At 43.8% G+C, this 22,506-nt stretch overlaps 1 protein-coding gene across 1 annotated transcript; it reads left to right on the top strand.

Annotated features, from left to right (window-relative positions):
- The first annotated feature begins 1,775 nt into the window (after positions 1-1,775).
- STX8 (syntaxin 8) lies at positions 1,776-13,114 on the top strand. Its single transcript, XM_078861712.1, has 8 exons — positions 1,776-1,900; positions 3,825-3,924; positions 5,327-5,421; positions 7,905-8,018; positions 10,164-10,282; positions 10,374-10,466; positions 11,350-11,451; positions 12,556-13,114. Exons 1-8 carry the CDS (start codon positions 1,884-1,886, stop codon positions 12,618-12,620), a joined length of 705 nt encoding a protein of 234 aa, XP_078717838.1. The 5' UTR covers positions 1,776-1,883; the 3' UTR covers positions 12,621-13,114.
- Positions 13,115-22,506: the final 9,392 nt, after the last annotated feature.

The following is a 22,506-nucleotide window of genomic DNA, read 5'->3' on the forward strand; positions in this document are numbered from 1 at the left end:
CTATCGAAGGTCACTGCCCCCCTCCCCCCGCCGAATTCATGCAAATGGACTGCTTGCCACATTCTTTGCCCCCTTCAATCGATATCTTTAAAGGGCTTTCTTGTCTATCTGACACCCCCCCCCCCCAGGGATATGTTCCCTTAAGTTCTTGCCCGATGGCAGTTCTTTGGCTCAAACTCCTTCCACACTTTATTGATACATCCCCATTTCAGTATGTCACCGCACCCTCTTTCCAACATCCTTAACCCTCCCAAACTTTCATATGTTTGCAATATTTTCAATTCCACATGTGGCACAGATGTTTTAGCTTTGGCTCTGATTTCTTGTTTGCTTAGCTTTGACCATTCTCTAAATGGGACTGATCCCGTGAGTTTTCACATGGTCAAAGAAAATATACCTGAACTAGAACCTATTGAGAATGTGCCTAATGAACATATTTGCCTTTTCTGGATCCTTCTAATTAGCCGTATAACTTGCCAGTACAACCTCTCCACGTTGCTACGCGCCTGCACAATACAGGCTTGTCTCGTGTACCCGGGTCATTTGTATGCATGAAATCGCTTTGCTCTGCTGAATGAAGACGCGGAATTAATAAGACATCCACGTGGGGGCTCTTTGACCATACCTCACCACGCTGGTCAGTGCAGTTGTGTTGAATGCGGGCAACACAGACGTGGGAGCATAGATGCACAGTGCAACAATGGAGCAACGATCCGTTCGGCACGAAGGTCGCCCATTCAAGCACTGTTCAGGCTCAGCGCCTGCTTAGTTTTTCCGAGATCCGACGTTCCAGTAGCCTAGCCTAGATATGAAATATATGTACGTTGAACTTCTTTCGCCCCGTACGTGGCCAACCGTGCTTATCGTAGGACGACAAATTAAACACGCACAAAAGCAGTTCTAAAGAAACGAGTTTTGGATCTAGATTGAAAAGTACATAAGCTCTAGTGGCTTCTTAATATCGAAAGAGCGTTCCAGACGGCAGGAATACAAACTTTAGAAATTTGAAGTATGTATTACCCACTATCGAAGTCACTATCATGAATGTTTATTGTATACTCCCACACTAATGACATATTTTCCAGATTATAAGACGCACTTCCCCCATCTGTATTAAAAAAAATTTAATGTGGGGATCGTCGATATGGTCAGATTCGAACACGTTTTACGCAGTATTTATAGTCCGGTGTATGTGGAGTACAACTTTATTCACAGGCCCTGCGTCTTATAATCCGGTGTATGTGCAGTACAACTTTATTCATGGGCACTGCGTCTTATAATCCGGTGCGAGTGCAGTACAACTTTATTCATGGGCATTGCGTCTTATAATCCGGTGTATGTGCAGTACAACTTTATTCATGGGCACTGCGTCTTATAATCCGGTGCGAGTGCAGTACGACTTTATTCATGGGCCCTGCGTCTTATAATCCGGTGCTAGTGCAGTACAACTTTATTTGTGGGCCCTGCGTCTTATAATCCGGTGCGAGTGCAGTACAACTTTATTCATGCGTGCTGCGTCTTATAATCCGCAACAAAAACAAATGTGACTCGAATCACGTGACCTTGTTGCTAGGAGACCCGAGGGGCGAGACGGGGAGGGGGTGGGTGTCACGAAAAGTCACGTGCCACCACGCGTTACATTCCCCAGTCTGTATAAGCACTGCCCCCAGGGTCGACCGAAAACAACACACCTCGTGATCAACCCTCCGACCAATCAGCGACAACCCGAGTGAGACGTCCCTCCCCCACCCCGCGCTTATCCGTGGCACCAATTCTAATCTCGACTTCGTCTGGGTTCTGTGTGGCCGCAAGGGGTTGGTGGAGGCGAAGAGCCGCTCCGTTTCATTTTCTGGGAAGGAAATGGCCACGCTTTGAGGACGAGGATGGCGTCGGACAGTTGGTAAGGGAGTCGCCCCGTTCCCTCCCGGGGCTCGCGAGGAAACTCGGCGAGACAAATTCTCGTGGCGACAGCGCTTGTAGCTGCTCGGCTCGCATCGATTCAACAACAAAAAATATTAACGGTTCGGAATCGATTCGCATCTGGCACCACACAGGAATCGACGTCGTGCCGAGGTGCTTGGAATCGATTCCGATTGGGTTTTGTGTCGTTTGCATGTCGGCGTCAGGTTATCGGCAGGCTAAGGGGGATCGAGGCTGGCTCGGTCCTTGTCATGGATAGCCACGGGGCATAGCAAAGTTTTTATAGGCTTGCGGGGGGCTTACGTTGCGGACAGCAGCGGGGGGGGAGTGGTAAGTAGTAGCAGAATTGTTGTACCGTACTTCTATTGCCCCCCACCACCACCACACGCGCGGCCTTCGCGATTCGATGCGGAACAAGGAACGGGGAAACTTGAGGCCTAGAACTCGAGTTAAAGCGTCAACTACAAACAAACAAAAAACACAACAACATGCGCCAAGTATGAAACACTTGACGCAATCAGGATATCCTGAACAGGAAAGTAAACTCATGGTCGGGGTGTTTTTTGTTAACAGTAAGTGCGCTAATGAATCATAACGCCGATATTTAAAAGTACCACGTTACCAAACAACAGATAGGCTAAATCCCACGGTTAGGAGAACCCTTCTGCATGTCCATGCAGGATCGATACAATCGGCAGCCACACTGGGAAGTAACTCAGCCTTGGCCCTGTGGATAGACTGGTTCTTGTCATCGGAATGTGAAATTTACAACATTTGCCTCTGTCTCATTTAAAATGGAGTTAAGTACATATTCTTAGGTTTTTTCGGTAAAGTCACGTAGGTAAAAAAATAAAATTAATAAAATAAAAATCACGACGTTTCGGAGGCAACACAAGCTTCCGTCTTCAGGTGGAACCGTCACAGCACGATAGCTGTATCAAGTGCAGTTCTGCACGTCACAGTATTTGTATGTATTATGTACCTGCAGGGACAACTCTTCTCAATATTGCTCAGCGTTGGCAGTAGATATACTGCCGACAAAGCCATTGCCACCAGAATTACAATTGTATACTCCAGTACACCTGTACACCATTGTCACTTCTCGATATGGTGTGCCTGTCAACCCATACGGTTTACCCGTATTCTTGTACAGGGAAATCTAGTTTTAAGTCCATGCGGAGTACAGCCGTTTCAATACGGGCAAACACTTTCTTTGTATTTATCCCTTGTGATGGGACTTTGTAGGATATGAGCGTTTCGATTTATAAGGTCACGGGATAATCAATAAGGTCTGAATTGGTTTGTAATAAGGTAGGGCACCGATAAGGGATTGACAGGTATGACATGGTTTAACACGTAGGCTTTCGCGAGCAATGTTCATAATGAAGATTTTGGGTTATATTGCGTTATTCTTAAATGTGTCGTAACCCTCCACCACCCGACACGGCCAAACAGTAAAAAATGTGTCACGTTTTTCAAAGGACAAAATAATTCACTTCTTTAGCCCACCAGTGTGTTGAAGAGCGAATCAACATCATTTAAAATTTGAGTACGACGTTTCGCTGGTAATTACATCCAGCTTCATCGGGCGATTTGCCAGAATGGTGAGGCTCTCTTATTATGAGGTATGACATGGTCTTGTTTTCTAGAGACTATTTGAAATAGTTTAGGCAAGCAACTGTTTACGCACCACGACTTACGTGTCACAAGAGTCCGTGGGCGGGTGATGCGTTCTTTTTTTGTAATAACATGGCCCCGTGATGTTTACTGTTTATCTGTTAAGAAAAACTATTCGAATCCAACTTTTTTTTTATGTCATTGAAGTCTTGTTTGACTTATCTTCTCTTTACGTGCGTTGTTACTTTACGCACACATACAAGTGATGCGTTTCAATTCTCTGTTAGGTTGGCTCAGCATGAGGCCACGTGCCGTATGACCCAGGACATCGCGGAGAACATACAGGAGAGGAACCGGCAGCAGAGAACAGGAGGCAATCCTGCCAAGGTACATGTGCTAGCACCATACTGAACAAACTATACTTGACAAGTCTATCCAGAATATGTGATCGGTGTCAGAATGAAGTAAATGTATACATTGGGATCAATCGCAGAACATAGCGAGAATTGTCCACATCATTTGATGTCACAAATCCACCTACTGTATAAAGATATTTTTAAGAAACCTCTGGTCGACACAGGAGGGACAGCACTTTCCACTCTGCCCCATGACGGTAATTTTTGTCTCATCACCCATCAAACCGATGTTTCAATTCTCAGAGCATTGGGAAAATCCAGTGAAGAACCAAATTTATTGTGACTGTTTTTTTGTTGCGCAATTATTTGATAATGTGGCAGAGACCATCAATTCGCTACACATGAAAGTCCAGTTTAATCACAGGCAGTGGCCTGGTGTTGGATCCAGGTTCTCAGCTGTGCCAGCACAGCACTCTAACAAGTATTTTAGATGTGGCTGGGTGGCTTAGAGGTCAAACTCCACACAATTAAAGTTCCAAAAAAGCTATTTGCATACCCATCACCATTGTTATGCATGTGATTTAAAGTTTTAAGTAAGGCCCAATGTATATTAACCCTCGCACGTGTTTGTCTTAAACATTTAGTTTTTCACTTAACATTAAAGGTCAACTTGTGTTTGTGGTGATTTCATGGAAAATGTTGCTTTGTATTATGCCTTTAAGCCTAACAGAGTTTGGGGCAACAAGCTATTCCAGCCCATGTCACTGGATGATTATTGTGTAAATAGTTTTCAGAAAGGAAAAAAACGAATGTTCCGTGCATTGTATTTTTAGATATGGGTGAATGGGAGTGTTTTTGATTAATTGTTAAAGGCAAACTTCTGAATTTACTTAAATTTTTGCGAGGCTTCATTTTTATCATTTACAGTAAAACCTTGGATTTCGATAATAATTTGTTCCGGAAACGTGTTTGTAATCCAAAGCACTCATATATCAAAGCACTCGTATATCAGTTGTTATCACGTGACGCTCGGCAGACAAAGCGTATACGTACTACTCGTATTGCAAGACCTCGCTCGTTTATCAAATTTATATTCATTAAAAAATGTACTCGTCTTGCAAAACACTCGCAGACCAAGTTACTCGCAATCCAAGGTTTTACTGGATATTAAAAGCCGAATCTCATAACTTGAGCGTTATCTTCCTGTCCCTTTTGCTGAGGAAATTACGTACGTATCGATGTTATCTTTATGGTGCGTGATATGCTTTTGGTTGCCAGAGCTTAAGTGCAATGTTGGCAAATGCTGTCCAATACGGTATGATTTGCTTTTATATTGAGTGTAGATGCAACTGCACCTTGATGCAAGTGTAGCCTCTATTTGACGCCTTGCTATGCTCATAACTTGCGTGGATTTTCTTTCTAACGTTTGGCAGGTTAGTGTGACTATCCGATTGTCCTTGCAAAACTTGAATCGAGACATCGGGCGCCTGAGAGACGGTCTGCTTCGAGCCGCATCGTCAAACTTCATGTACGTTGTTGGTCTGAACTCTAAACAATGGAAGTCACATGCTCACAAAACCACAGCAAGATGTGTTTTTATCGTAAAAAAATACTCAATTCACTCTAGATTTGAAGCTTTCGTGACTGCAAAGATTCATACTCTTTGTTTTTTTCGGTAAAGTCACGTAGGTACAAATTTTTCATTTTAATTAATTAAATTAAATATTTTAAAAAATACCTACGTGACTTTACCGAAACAATGAGTGAGTACTCAATTAACTGCATACGGATAGAGAACCTTGACTGATATCTCGTTTAAGAATTGGAGAACTTTACATGGAAATAAAAAAAAATCACTGTTGTTTGTCTTGGATAAAGTACCTTGTTATTGCAATGTAATGGTCTAAAAGAGAAGATAAAGCCCCACCGTTTAGTGCAAAACATTTAGTGATACAACGCCTCAACTGGCTGAGACCAACTTGTGTTTGATATCTGCCAAACACTGACTCGTATGACTTTGTGATTGCAAAGCGTGCAATTTTGATTATTTTTTCGTACACCAGGGTGTGCTCACGTGCACTGCTAGAGAATGCAATTGTTGCATCTTTAAACTGTCTATGAAAGAGATGACCACTATAGAGAGGGGGTACTGGCACCATTGGTGCTGCTACTTCCTAAATAACTAATCAAGAAATTTGCTGCATTGTTGCAATTATAATTACAGCTTGTGTTTAAAGAGCGTCGTTACAATAAAAGACTGTGACCTGCATAATAAGGGGAACAGGGAATAGATTTGTTTATGGGGTGGAGGAGGCAATCGGGGGGTGGGGTAAGGCCAGATAAGGAAGCTGATGGCATTTTAAGGTGTATTTGAATGTATTTCTCGAGGAGAAAGTCATAGACATAGAAGAGAATGAGTGTCGTGAGTCTGAATTTAATCTTTTTCTCCTTTGTATGGAATTTGAAAAGAAACGAACCATGTTTCTAACTTTTTGTGTGGAGTTTAGAGAATGCATTCTATGGTGTCTGGCCAGGGCCACCAGATGGATTCCGTTTGTACCTCCTGCAACAGCATGTGTGTGGCAATGATTGGTGACGTGAGTGAAGGATTGGACTTCACTACAGTCACAATTAGGCAATACCTTAATTCCCTACTTATGGAGGAGACTCGAATCGAGGCCCATAAACTTACATAGAGACTCCTAGAGATCCCCATACTGACATGTAGACTTATACTATACAACACAATGTGATGTGAGTAATGGATCGGACTTCATCGCAGTCACAATTAGGAAACTCTTTGAATTCCATTTATAGAGGAGGTGTTCGCTCCTCTCATGTACTTCACTTAACACGGTTAACTGCAGTCGAGTGTCTTTGAGATGAGAAAAAGCCAGGCAGTTGTTTAATTTGATCTTCAATAAGTGACTTGTTAGGGGAATTGCAGGCTGACAACACTTCTCGCCGTCAGTGACACAGAAACACGTCCTCCAACATTGCGGCCACAAACACAGATAACAAAAGCATCATGGCTTGGGTACAGATATATTTCCTAGACTTTATGGGCAGCTGGGTGTTGCCAATTTGACATCTCGACATGTATCGATTCTGCGCTTGAACTGGGTAAAAGAGTCGGGCCTAGATACGATGTCAGGGCGAGGGTTTAGATTTGTCCTGTGTTTAATAATTTGTCATTACATTACATTCATTATTTTTTTTACATTGGCTTAAATTGGTGTGTATAGAGGCGCTCCCCGTGGATTCACCGAGATTGCTTTGCGCTTGTGATAGCTCGCGCTGAAATGCAACGTTTCATCTAATTTCTTTTCACTGGGCTGATTCCAGGAAGATGTGATGTCAGGACTTGAATGACATGTGATGGTGAGGTTACGCTTGTTTAATAAACAGAAATAAACTGTCTACAAACAGAGCAGTATTTTTCCAGTGTAATAGTTTATTTAGGTGTCATTTTTGAAGTGCGTTGGTTTGAGCCGGTTAGCAGACGTTTCATCCTGTACACAGTGTTTGGCTATAGCATGCTTGGGGGTTTTTTTTGTTCTCTCATGTTCTTGCCTATGTGATGTATGTTTAAGTGGTCTAGGTGAGAGAAATAGGGGCAATTATAAAACGCATGTAGATGCATTTAGTTAATCGACGACTGGATGAGGGTTTCCACATGCAATGTGGGTCGTGGTGGGTATTTGACCACACTTTGGCACACACTGCCCAGTGCATGTTTGGTGTAGGCGGGGAACATATATGCGGGAACATAGAAGCACAGTTAAAAATTGCATTTGCTGCACTACCCTCTGCTGCTCATCACATAGCCCTTTTTAAAAATGAATCCCTGCCATTTCTGTTTCCTTGAGACTATATTTAAGCGTTTGTTTTTTCCCCTGTGTTATAATGATGTTCATTGTTCTTTTGTGGCATCTCAGAAAGTAATTTAGACGTGTTCATTTATAGGTGTTGAATTTTCCCAATTTAATTGATTGTTGTCATCATCAACAGCACCCAGCGCGAGGCTGAGCGCAGGCAAAGCTTATTGGACGAACTCGAGACCAAGGATCGGCAGCTGCACACCATGTTCAGTGGCAACGGAGGAGGCATCAGCGACTCTGCCAGGTACCGGCTCAAGTGCAACAAAGGGAAATCTCACGAAAGACAGGGGGGACTATTAGTCAATTAGGTCGATTAATAGTTCAGCAATGCCTTGTGGCTCATAGCCCACCGGTTGAAGTTTGGTGTATGGCAGTGTTCTTCACTAATTTTCAGAGGAGGGGGGAGCACTTTCGCCAATAAGACATCATCAGTGTGAGGGCCGCAACGCATTGGAAACCACTGGGGTTTGGGTTTGACAGCACGATGATGAGGGTCTTTTTAGTTTAACACGTAGGCTTTCGCGACCAATATCATCCATAATAGAGGGTTTTGGGTTAGATCGCGTAAATATATAAATGTGTCGTTAAAACACGCCACCACCCGACACAGCCAACTAGTAAGGGTTGTCACGTTAACAGAACTTGCCAATTGGTCACTAGTACAGCACTAGTGTATAGTGTAGTGTACTAGTACAGCACTAGTGTATAGTGTAGTGTATAATGTAGTATAGTACAGCACTAGTGTATAGTGTAGTGTATATTGCAGTGTACTAGTACAGCACTAGTGTATAGTGTAGTGTATAGTGCAGTATACTAGTACAGCACACCGGTGTGTTGGGGAGCCAAGCCACAACATTTACAAACTGAGTACGACGTTTCGCCAGTAATTACAACTAGCTTCATCAGGCAACAACCAGATTTGTGGAGAAGTCTTCCTGTTTCGTTCCTTATATAGAGGCGGAGATGTGGTGACCAAGCTTCTGCGCTCTTGCCCCACGTGCTGGGGGGGAATTACTGAGGCATAATACATTATGCAAGCCCTTTGAACTTGTCCTTCCTGTCTGTTGTGCCTATTAAAATAGCCCTACCAACGGTAATCCCCATTGTAGGCATGCATTTAAATAATGTATTATTTGATGATTCGCTTCCACGCAGCACTAAGACGGTAGCTATCCGAACGGTTAAAGTTATTTTGGTTTCTTTCAATTTCGATAGATTCTCTAATTAGTCTTGGCCAGTAGTAGCTAGTTTTGCACAAAACTTCAACATTATCAAAATCAATTGAGTGTCCTTGTTGGCACGCGTGTTCTGCTGCTGCTGACAGTTGCATTTGGGAGAATTTAATATAACATACAAGTCCACATTTCATGACATTGACACACAGAGACTCGGACTCACAGACTCAGACTCTCAGACTCACAGACTCAGACTCACAGACTCAGACTCACAGACTCGCATACACACTCAGAGAGACTCAGACTCGCATGGAGACAAATGACTGACTTTGCCTAGAAAATACATTTCCCTACGTTTTTCGTGTACAGTGTGTTGATGAGATCGCTATCAGACGCTATGTAAATCAACATCGTATTGCATTGATAAGCAAGACAACACCCGTTTAACACGTAGGCTTTCACGACCAATATCATCCATAGAGGTTTTTTGGTTAGTTGTAATTACTGGCGAAACGTCGTACTCCGTTTGTAAATGTTGTGGCTTGGCTCTCCAACACACCGGTGTGCTGTACTAGTGACGAATTGGCACGTTCTGTTTACGTGACAACCCTTACTAGTTGGCTGTGTCGGCTGGTGGCGGATATTAACGACACATTTATATATTTCTGCAATCTAACCCAAAAAACCTCTATTAAGGGTCTTTTTACATCTGTGTATTGTTAGGAGCAGCACGTCAGGGACTGCACTAAAGGCCACCAGGGGCCCCCAGTGGCCCGAGGGCCTTGCAATGAAAAATACTGGTGTGTGGCATAGCTGGTAGAGCATGCCTCCTTGTGGAGAGTCCTTCACTCGCCAGTTACAGGCAGCACGAATGTAAATCAAACATTTCTTCATACTGGCAGCGGTGATGGAGGAATAAATATTGGAGGGGAGAGGAGGTTGGTGATAATTTGGGGACGGAGATGGTATTATGTTGAAAGCCGTATGATTTATTAATCTATAGGTTGGCTGCTAAATAGTCGCACATGAACCAGTTTAGCCTCAAAATTTTCAATTCATTGCGATCTATTAACTTTTGTATAACCAGACACCATCCCTGTTAGGATTATTATGATATATCGTAGCAAAGAGTACATTGCTAATTTGGTTGCATTCGCAAATTAGCCTGATTAAGTTCGTTTCATCACCATTTTTGCCTGTGTGGGTGCTCCCAGGATGGGGCTCTTGGGTGGTGGTGCCACTGGAGCCAGCTCCTGGCTGGAGGAGGAGCCAGAGGACACTAGGGGGCGCAGCTTTACCGATCTGCGACAGCAACAGAAAAGCATCATCCAGGGTAAGGCAGTGTCACCCAATCAGTAACAACAGCAAGTCTGATGTTTAAAATCCTGTGCTTGCTCTGCTAACCCAGATCATGCGTGGAACAGAGCAGGATGCTGGGCTGGAGGTGCTCTCTTCCATCATAGCGAGGCAAAAGCAGATGGGCCATGCCATTGGAAATGAGCTGGAAACACAGAATGGTAAGTATTCAGTCTTTTTCTATATTAGTTGTATTTTTTGATATTTTGCAAATGTGTCATTTGATTCCTACAGCTGCATGGTGATTTGTGCAGGAGAATTAGCATCATCTACTTAAAATTACGCGTTTCGCTGGAGCAGATCCAGTGTGCCCAAGTGTAGCTACTGAAAATGTATAAACCTGGATGTTATAATTAGGCAAGAATAACACATTTTAGTTTTTGGAGGGGTGAGCATCCCTGTTATTGAGACTTATAATCGTAAAGTCAAGTAAATTGTATGTTTGCTTAAACATGTGGCACTTTTCTGGTTCAAAAATAACCGGAACACCACCTTCACATCATATTACACCCGTCTTGACCTCCCTGCACTGGCTTCCAGTTTCACATAGAATACAGTTTAACATCCAATTGTTACCTTACAAAGCAGTGAACCATCTTGCCCCAGCCTACGTCATTGACATGCTGCGCCCATATGTCCCCTCAAGGTCCCTAAGATCTGGGGATGCAGATATCTGCGTTCCCAGGTCGAGGTTTCGGTCTATGGGTGACCGAGCTTTTTCCCGTGTAGGCTGACCCAGGCTATGGAACGCTCTTCCACGAGATATCAGGATCTCTGAGTCTGTGGACATTTTTTAAAATGCGCCTTAATACCTATTCATACGCTTCCGCTTATTAAACGTTTAGTTAATTTAGTAAATTGTTTTAATATGTATTTATAATATTGTTTTTATGCTGAGTGTCTGCTGCTGTTGTATCCTGTATAGCGCTTTAAGATCCTTGATGAAAAGCGCTGCATTATATAATTATTAATGATTATTCAAGAAAGACACGTGTTATTAATTGAAATGGCTTTAAAATATCGAGCTGGTCCCCTGTGCTGCAGAGATCATCGACGATTTGACCAACCTGGTGGAAGATACCGATGGGCGGATTCGTCGAACCACCAAAAGCGTCTCTGTTGTGCAAACAAAGTCGGCAAACTGCGGTAAGAGCCAACAAGCGATAATGTTACACGGTGACCAACATCGTCAATTTACGAGCAGCCTTGTACATCTGCAGTAAAAACTACTGACTAAAAGTATTTTTTCTTTGATCAGGTAAGGCCCACTAAGCGATACAGCTCTTTTTCAGAAGTGACCTGGCCACAAATGATAGCTCAACGAAGTGGCTTATCACATGGAAATTATATAGCAGCCAATTGCTCTTTAAACGCATATTTCTAAATGTGGAGGGAAAAACCGGAAGACCTGGAGGAAAATCCACGTGACCACGGGGAGAACATGCAAACTAGAAATGTACAGGGGTTGGGATCTAATCCATGACCTCCTGTATACCAGGCAATGTAGTTAACATCTCGGCACCATTTTGCCTTAGATCTGGGCTGTCCAATTATTTAAGTAACATATTCCTCTACCGATTATTGTTTCGATTACTCAATCGGACAACGACAATATAGTTGGGAAATAAATGTCTTCCCACTTGTCCTGCTCGATGGGAGGTGTTGGGCGGGGCTTGGTGACGTCATTGACATAATCGGGCACGTCACGTTTGGTGTGATTTGGAGAGGGTTTCCAGCCTTTGAGACACAGGATGTCGGTCGGGGTGGTGGACATTTTTAAAGGGGTCTGAGTAATCGGTTGAAAAAAAAGTAATCGATTATAGTATTTTGTCAATTAATCAACTCACCTTTCCAGCCCTAAAATACCCTAGTCTGTGATATCACCATAGCTGTACTGCCCCAGGGGCATGACAGGATTGCAACTACCAATATGTTTCGATTTAAAGCTTTCGTGACTGCAGGGATTCATCTTCTTGGTTCTTTCGGTAAAGTCACGTAGAAGGGAAATAATAAAATAATAAAAATTGAACATAATAAAATAATTCTCACGACGTTTCGGCCACAACGCAAGCAGCCGTCCTCAGGTGAAGACCAGGTCTGTCGGGGAGACAGCGTCTGAATACCTTGTGTGGTTGACTGTGTAGCTGTGGACACACATGCAGGTGATCATTGTGCCTTTGTGTTGCCTGGACTTACATGCTGGTGCTGACATTGACCTTGTGCGGTGACTTTGTGTGTGTCACTGGACAGGTATGCTGGTGGTCATCGTGCTGCTACTCATTGCCATCATAGTGGTGGCGGTGTGGCCCAAATGAGGCCGCCGGACCAAGTAAGGAGGATCTTTAGCGTCTCACTGCAGGGCTTTGTGCACTTAAGATTGGCCGGGTTTGTCTGGCTGATCGGAAGATGAGTTGGGTGTTGGATCAGATGATGAAGGGCTACACATGCCACGGTTATCTGTTAAGAGCATTCACTACACGTGGATACATGGCGCATTCATGATTGTGTTCGCAAAGTGCATTTTGCGTGCGTGAAAAAAAATCCTCTAAACTTGTACATGACAGAGTGCACACGCATTCAATAGCGCCCAGACAATTGTACAGTTATCTCGATTATCCCATCGGTGGGTTATGGATTAACCGCGCTTGTGAATAAATAAATGAAATGTTTCTCGTGCACGCTGGTTTATTTGCTAGCTGCTCCTCAATCGTATCTCGGTGCCCCCCTCAAATTTGTTGGCAAGTAAATCAATAACCTTAAACAATGAAAAGCAGAAAACACATTTTACACCTTTGCCCCCCATTCTACACAGGTAAGCAATAAATACATGTTTGGCATAACTTAGGTATGTTTTGTAGCATCCGTGTTTTTTTGTATCTGGCCCACCCCTACATCCACATTACTTCAGACAAAGAGTTGGCAATGCACATAGTGCATCTACAACAGACTATGTATTCAACATGATATTTAAAGTAAATACCACTTGAACTTAGAGCAGATGGATAATGGAAATGTGTGAAAGCAAGTGATTTGTATTTCCTTTTTAAGTATTTCAGATTCAATTTAACGTGTAAATGTTTTTGCATCGATATTGGTGATAATTATCTGCACTCAATATCGCAGGTATTCAGTACAATGTATTTCACTCAACGTGGCTCATCAGCTGTGGTTGTGAAAAGCAAAGCGCGCAAGCCCTAAACAACAGTCGTGTGACAAGACATCGAGCTACGGAAATAGTACGAAATTTTATTTGCCTCATTTTTGTACAATTATATGCAAAAAGTTATTATCGCTAAGAGACATTTTCATTCGTAACTCCACAACAGCCCCAGAAGATGTCACAACTCCTTCTGAATCACTTCAATAGGCCTCTTAATGCTCTGCAAATAATGTTAATGACATGTGAAAACTTGTTTTACCTTTCAGAGCTGGAATATCATGGAAAACTGAACTTATGATATGACATAGTGTGTGCAGTTAGCTATCGGTGACTTAGCTGAGGCAATACACTTTAGAAACAAGTTTATTCATGGGTGGTGGCTTTAATTCAAACCCAGGGCTTCTACTGTGCTGTTAGCCCACCTGACCCATGTACAACATGTTCCTAGATAATAACCGCCACATAGATGTGTACACATTATATACGCCACCCATTGCAACACACAAGGAAAGTAGGTTACATTTTGCGTACATGCTTCCTAGCCGTGTACCAGTGTTTGTGTGCAGCATGTGCACAATCTGCACATGCTGCAAAGAATTCGCATCTTACCAGCAAGGTAAAGCGCCGGTGTGTTCGCTGTTGTTGTCTGAATGTCTGATGGTGAGACTGAAAAATCTGACTTCCAATGTTTTGTACATAGCTGGCCCACAGAATGTAGCCCATTGCTTCCTATAGGGCGCTCTCATCTCTTTCAAAATAAAGGAATTGCGGAAGAGGCCGTCGTTGTCATGAAATGTTCTGAAAATGATGGTTTTCAGAGCTTCCTTGAATTGTGATTTTTCATTTTATATTGTGATGTACTGTAGTGCATGTAGACAGGTCTGGATATAACCAATTGAGCTTCGTGGGTCGTGCACCATATTCTTCGGATTATAAGAAACTTTTTTTTTACCCCTGTATTTTAAAGTAAAAGTGCGTACATTATCTGGTGGGTACGTGTGACCAGATTTGTAACTTGATTGGGCACACTGGGCACATGTTTCGAGTGCGACCTTTGGGGTCGTCCATAAATGACGTCACGCACCTAAAGGGGGGGGGGGGTCAGACATTTGTGACGAGGGGTGGGGGGTGAGAAATGTGACGTCACATCAAAATGCGCAACTTTAATTAAATATACTTTTAAATAAATGTTTTCTCCTACAACATCAGAGTACAGCGCCACGTTAAATATGCACTGAAAATAGTTTAAAGCGATTTGAAGCATGTTTATTTTGGGGGGGGGGGGGGTGTCAAGAGTTTTCTGACGTCGTTTGAGGGGGGGGTCTGACTTTTTGTGACGACGGGGGGGGGGGTCAAAAATCGTCCAAAATCGCGTGACGTCATTTATGGACGGCCCCTTTCCGGTGCATCGTGGACAATCTCGACGTTCAGACGTTCCCAACGAACCAATACGATACATGATGGCTTCAAGATTACAATTCGAATCTGTGAATTGGTGATGCGCTCAACATGTACAAAACCACAAAGCCCACTATGGCCCACAGTAGTTCAGCCATCACTCGCAGATTGTTAACGTGGTCACTTGATTATTTGCTGTGAAGTTCAAGTTTCATTTATTAGGTATATCCCTGTGAGCCATGCGGCTCTTGAGTCGGGTGCAACCGCAACAAACAATGTGAACACACAACATCTTACAACGACGACGCCCAACAGAAACATTCTGGAATAAACCAGCAGATATTCAAAAAAAAAGTATTAAAACGCTGTGTGCAAAAATCAGTGGTGCAAGCCAACAACAACAACAACCATAAGACAATTTAGATTAACCAAATGTTTTCGAATCACCAAAATAAAGCTATAAAAACAATGTGACAACAGTAATCCTAGCAACTGATTTAAAATTTAACAATAAACGACCAAACCTGCAGCCATAGCTGGCAGCACGACACTCCCAGTAAATGAGGCTGAAAAAGCACGTCAATTGCAAAATCAAAGGACGTGTGCATTATATACATCCTCATCATCAATGCAAGTCAAGTGTAGTTGAAAACCACGTGTGCTAAACGCACAACTGTTTCACGTGTATCTTCGCTTCGCAAAGTTGTGTCTCCGACTGTACGGCTTCGGCAGCTTGGTTGACTGCATCCAGACCCAGCAAGACACGGTACATTTGTTATAATCCTGTGATAGACAGCGTCAGCGGGCGTGGGCTGGCATCATTGATCACAGATGTTCAAATGTTATGCGACAGCTTAATGGCATAAGGTCACGAGTGGTGGCACACACCAGTGATCATGGCTATGGCAGCAAGGGATGGTGGGTCACAGATTTGTGAATCTTCCCAAACCCGCCTGCTACGAGGTATTTAGGATGTTGGTTCGTTAACCCCGATTGTACGGAATGTCCATTTTGATGGCATCATGCGTGATGGATTTGCTTTGCGTACTCCCGGTTTATTACCAAAGTCGAACATTAACGGAACCGGCCAAACATCCCAATGTAGTAGCCTCTTGAAAAAAAAAAGAGTTGAAACTCAGGATTTCCTTGAGGGAGTGACGCGGATTTATGAGCGGGTGGGCGGGGCGCAGGTGTGGGATAGAAGCACACGTGGATAGGTGATGGCATTGATTGTGCGAGGCAACAGTAAGGTGCACATTTGAGTGGGCAGAGAATAAAACAAATCAAGAAGACAATGTCCCCTTGATCTCTTTCCACAAAAAAACATTTCACAACCCATCGACCGCAGATTTGTTTTGCAGGATCTGAATCGGCACGAGCAAACTGGACAGATTTCGACATGCGGTGTCTCATCGTCAAGAGTCGGGCTTGCTCGAATCAATGATGAAATTCTCGATGTTAAAGGCAAGCACCCGTTCGAAACGAGGAGGCGAGATAGGTGTTCGTGGCATTGGTCAGTGGGCATGGTGTCACTTGAGAGATGACGGGACATCATTGAGGGGAGAGGTTCACATGTGGGAAGGATGCGTGGCATGGGTGAGTGAACTGGGCATAGGTGAGTGAGGTGGGCATCGGTTAGGAGCAGAATAGAGGGCCAGGCACACGTGGCAAAACGCAGTTGAGAGAAGGGGGTGGGAGAGAAGGGCACAGGCGAGTTGGGAGAGCAACGGCAAAGAGCACAAGGGATGGGGGGTGACGTTCTGGTAGTCAAGTCGGGGGGAACAATGGGAAAGGAGGATCCTGTGGGCAGCAATGGAAAGGGGAGGGGCGCAAGTGGCAGTGGTCCGGGTAGAACAGGTGGAAGGTAGTGGGCGGACTTGCCTGTTTGGTGGAGGAGGAGAAGCGGTCGTGTTGACGTTCGTTGCAACAGGTGTCAGTTTCGCAGGCGAGAGACACTTGATTCGGGACAAGTTCTGCTCTCGGCGAAAATCAGTCGCCGCACGTGACAAAGGGCATCGAGGCGTTGTGGGTGTGAGCAGGTAGCCTCTTCATCCAGGTGCGAACACATCGAGCCTCATCATCAACATCCGTGAGCGAGGATCCTGAGATAGACAGCGGAGAGAAGACACGCCGATGGAGCGAATTCAGAGCGAATATTAATTCGTGTCGAGCTTGCCCGCGACTCCATCCCAACGTCAGGGCACACACCATGCGTGTCTGCAGACCACCCTGCTACATGAAGTGAGCATCAAACACTATTCGACATCACAGTATGTATTACTCTATTTCGTATTGAGTGGATCGCTCAGCTGGATGTCCCATTACAGTGAAGTCTTTTCTTAGCGTCATACAAAATAAGATTATAGATGTAATAAATGAATAACCCGTCTCCGTCCCATGTTTGTGTATCCACGTGAACACAAAGCATATTTTACACAATCCGTTGGCTGCGCTTCCTTGCAGGAGTGCATATGTTATCGGCAGCGTTGGGTTAGTTTTCAATCTCGATGATGATGATTTAAAAGTGCATGGCTCCCAGCGGCTTCCTCGTATCGGAACGAAGAACGTTCCAGACGCCCGCAGAAGCGCGTCTGTTAAAGCGCGCGTTGAGGTGGCCACCGTCTTTGTTCGATGGTTGCTTTCTCGTTTGTCCACAACTTTACCCGCGCCTCCTTGTGAATGCGTAATGAGAAAGGGGTCCTATAGAATAACTTCATACATTTTATATATCCATATATATAATCCCATCCCCTGTTCGTTTGTCTGTTTACACGAACTTTTCTTAAAGCGTTTTACAAATCCGCAATTGTATAGCTACCTGCACAAATTTGGTATCGCTGGGATTTCGGCGGAAGGCTTCTCAATGCAACGCACCTCTCCCATTGCCCCAACTGATGTCCTCCCCCCCCCCCCCCATGTGTGCAGATACTACTTACTCTAATGTGTGTAGGGTGTGTAGGCATGTAGATACTACTAACTCTATTGTGTGTAGGGTGTGTAGGCATGTAGATACTGAGTATGTTCTGTCAACTTTGTACCCCCACATCTCGGGGGACGGGGGTCCACTTTCTATAACTTTCTTCTGAAAGGCTCTTATAATTTAATCGAACAGACAAACGGAACGCCGGACTTTTATAATAGATTTGAAAGAACGTCGTCTGAGAATGTGCGAAAGACAAAACAACGCCGTATGTGGACTATAAAATACAAAACAAAAACCACAAAACTCTGAAAAATAAAATGTTTATCTGCTGTCCGCCAGTACCAAGAGTCAGCCTAGCAACAGGCATCCATAGCAACGGTGTCCCTAGCAACTACTGGACCAGGCAGAGCATCACAGGGAGCATGGTGTCTGGTACTGGAAGGAATGATTGATTGAATGAGGTAAGGATGAGAATGAATAATACAATCTTGATTTGAAGCTTTCGTGACTGCAGGAATCCATACTCTTTGGTTCTTTCGGTAAAGGCACGTAAGTATAAAAATAAATAAAAGAACACGACGTTTCGGTCGCAACACAAGCATCCGTTATCAATTGAGAAAGAATGATCTGATGTTGTGGCTTTATATAGGCACGAAATAACTAGACAGCATCAATAATACAATTAGTGCACTGCTTTAATATGGGAATGTGTGATTGAATTAGGTAATGTGAATGAATAAGAGGAAGGAGCAATTAAATTCGGTAAGAATAAGAATGAATTATAGGTATCTATGAATGAGGTGAGAATGAGAGGATCGAGTAATGAGGTAAGAATGAATGAATGAGAGGAATTAAGTGATTGAATGAGGGAGGAATGAGATCAATTGACCACAAACTGTTTTAAATCTCACAATTTTCCATTATTGCATTTTGATATTAAACGACTGGACCTTAAATAGCTAAAAAAAAGTGAGTAAATGGGAAATAAATGAGTGAATGAATGGACTGAGAGATTTGAGTGAGGGAGGAATGAGAGAATAGGTGAAAATGAATGAAAAGCATAATTGGCAATGAAGATATACGTGAGTAAATAAGGGAGAAGTAGGTGAGCGAGTGACTGTGAAGGTTAAGTGGCGTGGTGCAGTTTTGTGGTTCAGTATAACGTTAAGTGGTAATGGAACAATGTGGTCATGAACACAAGTGGTGTAGTGTTGCTTTAGTGACGTAAATGCAGGGGTGTTGTAGTAGTAATACGGTGCAGTGCATGGGTGTGTTTTAGTGGTGTGGTGCAGTGTAATGCTGTGGTGTAGTCGTGCAGTGTAGTGGAGCAATGCTTTCATTGAGTGTTGTGAGTGTCAAGTTTGTCTGGTGAGGGCCAGGTAGATGACTGATGAGTGGTGTCAGGCAACTGGTGGGTCAAACTATTTAAACTAAACTTTTTTATTAAAATTTACCAGATTATGGCCCACTGAGCTTCATAGTTATTTTTTTCAGAAGCGACCAAGCACAGAAATTATAGCCCAAATCAAGTGGCTGATCATGTGGACGTGTACAGCAGCCAAATACTCTAAAAGTGTGATGTCGATGCTAAATGTGGAGGGGGAAATCGGAAAAATCGACGCGACCACGGGGAGAACATGCAAACTCCAAACACACCGGCGTCACGGTCAGGATCGAACCCACGACCTCCAAGTATACTAGGCCAGGGTATACTAATAGGGTTTTCCCCTTTTTTCTGGCAACAAAACTGACACCTTTTGCAAGGAATAATGTTTACATTAACCACAATACTTGCAGTCAAATGCAAACAAAAAACAATACTGATAATTTATGCATTGTCCTTGAAACCGATTGGTCCACACCAGAGACAGCTTTCTTTAGAGCCTAGTCTCAAATGGTGTTCGACCAGATGACGCCAAAAGGCGCCTCTAGGCGTCATCTGTTTCAAGGACAATGCGTAAATTAGTATTGTTTTTTTGTTTGCATTTGACTGCAAGTATTGTGGTTAATGTAAACATGATTCCTTGCAAAAGGTGTCAGTTTTGTTGCCAGAAAAAAAGGGGAAAAACCCTATTAGTATATTTTGGTATTGGCAAAGGAGATTCCATGATAGGCCAGGGTAGTTATCACGTGGGTCGTGTCGGGAGTCGTCAATACAGGCGGGGTGGAGCAGATGGTGGAGAAACTAGAAAGGGCAGAGTCGTTGAGAGAAGTGGACTGAGCCGATGGGAAAGATAGGACGGGCTGCTCTCTAATATTATCTTAACAAGCTCACCCATACAATATGCATCGTATTACAATTGTATCCAGTACATTCCAAAAGGATGTCAGCGCCCTGATAACGGTTTTTAAATATGCGCTTTATAAGTGTAAATTATTATTTTTAAAAGGGGTGTGTTAATTAACAGCGTTGTAAGATCTTCCACGGGCATCATACTGGTTGATGCGCCTTCATTCAAACTGATGACATTTTTAAAATTGCCGAAAATTATCAGAAAAATAATAACGCTCGCACAAAAAAAGCATGCGCAAAACTGGGCCGAAAATGGGCACACTCATGCCCATTCGCAGGCCCGGTGGTGAGTACACCTTGTTCCACAGATCCTCGACTCGACTAGACTGTGGCAGGGCATTGCAGGAACGGTTGAGATGAGGTGTTTTGTACGGCGCTGGGAACTCCTGAAGCGTTTAAGCCGCGTCTACATTGAAATCCTCGTGTAATTGTCTTTCCTTCGCACCCAAACCCCATCAGGATAAGCCTGCGGCTCTGCCTTGCCGTCTTCATGTCTTCGGGTCTCGTTCTGCTGCTCCTGCAGGCTCATCTAATAGAGCGGGCGGCGAGGACGGCCGTACCTGACCCAGGTGAGATGGTTGCTCACGTGACCCAGGTGAGATGGTTGCTCACGTGACCCAGGTGAGATGGTTGCTCACGTGACCCAGGTGAGATGGTTGCTCACGTGACCCAGGTGAGATGGTTGCTCACGTGACCCAGGTGATATGGTTGCTCACGTGACCCAGGTGAGATGGTTGCTCACGTGACCCAGGTGAGATGGTTGTTCACGTGACCCAGGTGAGATGGTTGCTCACGTGACCCAGGTGAGATGGTTGCTCACGTGACCCAGGTGAGATGGTTGCTCACGTGACCCAGGTGAGATGGTTGCTCACGTGACCCAGGTGAGATGGTTGCTCACGTGACCCAGGTGAGATGGTTGCTCACGTGACCCAGGTGAGATGGTTGCTCACGTGACCCAGGTGAGATGGTTGCTCACGTGACCCAGGTGAGATGGTTGCTTAGAACTCCAAGGAGCCCAAGAGGCCTCGGTTTCATTAAATGCGGTGTTTTGTCTGGAAGACTTTGCTGTTTTTTCCATGATTTTTCTGTTGCGTGTAGTCACTTTAAGACGTCTCTTGTTCATGTTTTTGTTTTGTTGCGGTTGCACCCGAGTCAAGAGCCGCATGGCTCACAGGGTTATACCTAATCAATTATACTGAAACTGAAAAAAGGGATACACCAAATATCGCGTTGATTTAATATCCGAATTAACTTGAACAGCCAATAACGTGATAATACTAGTACGCAGCTGTGTTGAGCAGGTGCTCAACTGTATAGGTTTAGGCAGACACCTATACAGGATAGGTGGAAGCCTGTGTAAGACAGGTAGACATCTGACAAGTACACCTGTATAGGACACCTGTGTTGAACAGGTGAACACCTGTATAGGTTTAGGTGGACACTTACAAACATACACCTCCATTGGACAGGTGGACAACTCCATATAAAGTTCAAAGTTTATTTATTAGGTATAGCCCTGTGAGCCATTCGGCTCTTGCATCGGGTGCAACCGCAACAAACAAAAAACAAAAACATGAACAAGAAAACATCTTAAAGTGACTAAGTGCAAACAGAAAATCCAAGAAAAGACAGCAAAATATTGCAGAAAAATCACCGTACACCAACCCTGTGCAAATATCCCAGTAGGATGCAAGTCAATATGACTGATGGACACCTACATAGAACTGAGTGGACATCTGCTGCTTTAAGTTCTGTATCGTTGATGCAGACAGCAGCCCCTTGATGAGTCATGAAGGTTCCATTCCTTCAAACGTGAGGTGTTTCTCGGCAGCAGCCTTCACGTACGATGTTGGCTTTACAAGCTTGCTCTTTTAAAAACCCGTGACCGTTACGAAGCTGAGAGTCAATCGGATGACGCCATTCGTGCATTTATTTTCATTATAAAATCCACAATGTATATTTACACAAGTCTGACCTTAACATGGATGATCATAGTGCAGTTCATTTTAAAGCATTGTCTATTTTTATCAGCATCAACTGTGATGTGTCCGCTGTTGAATAAATACCTCCCAAGCCATTTGCCACATCTCGATGCCATCCTTTACGGTCAACGATACATCTGGCTCGAGCACACAACCTCACCTTGTCTCGTATCACCTTGTGTAAGAGTAGGGTCCGCAGAAGTAGACATAACAGATCTACTTCGAAGATCCCTTCGAGCTTGACCTTTTATATCCACTCGTGAGGGCTGCACTTTTCCACATGCCTGCAACTGAGAAATGTTAATTGCATGTCAAACGAAGGATTTGTAATTCTCGGAGCTAGGAATTATCCTAATTCAGTATCTAACAACTGTTTTACCATTTTAACTCGTACGTTTTCACAGCCGCTTGAATTCTACACGTGTTCTTTTCCCAGAAATCCTGA

Source organism: Lampetra fluviatilis, chromosome 1 (assembly GCF_964198595.1).
Source record: "Lampetra fluviatilis chromosome 1, kcLamFluv1.1, whole genome shotgun sequence".
In the NCBI taxonomy this organism is placed as follows: Eukaryota; Metazoa; Chordata; class Hyperoartia; order Petromyzontiformes; family Petromyzontidae; genus Lampetra; species Lampetra fluviatilis.

Coding starts and splice junctions, on each gene's coding strand:
- STX8 (XM_078861712.1), top strand. Junction 3,925..5,326: donor CAGGAGGCAATCCTGCCAAG/GTACATGTGCTA, acceptor AACGTTTGGCAG/GTTAGTGTGACTATCCGATT. Junction 5,422..7,904: donor GCCGCATCGTCAAACTTCAT/GTACGTTGTTGG, acceptor CATCATCAACAG/CACCCAGCGCGAGGCTGAGC.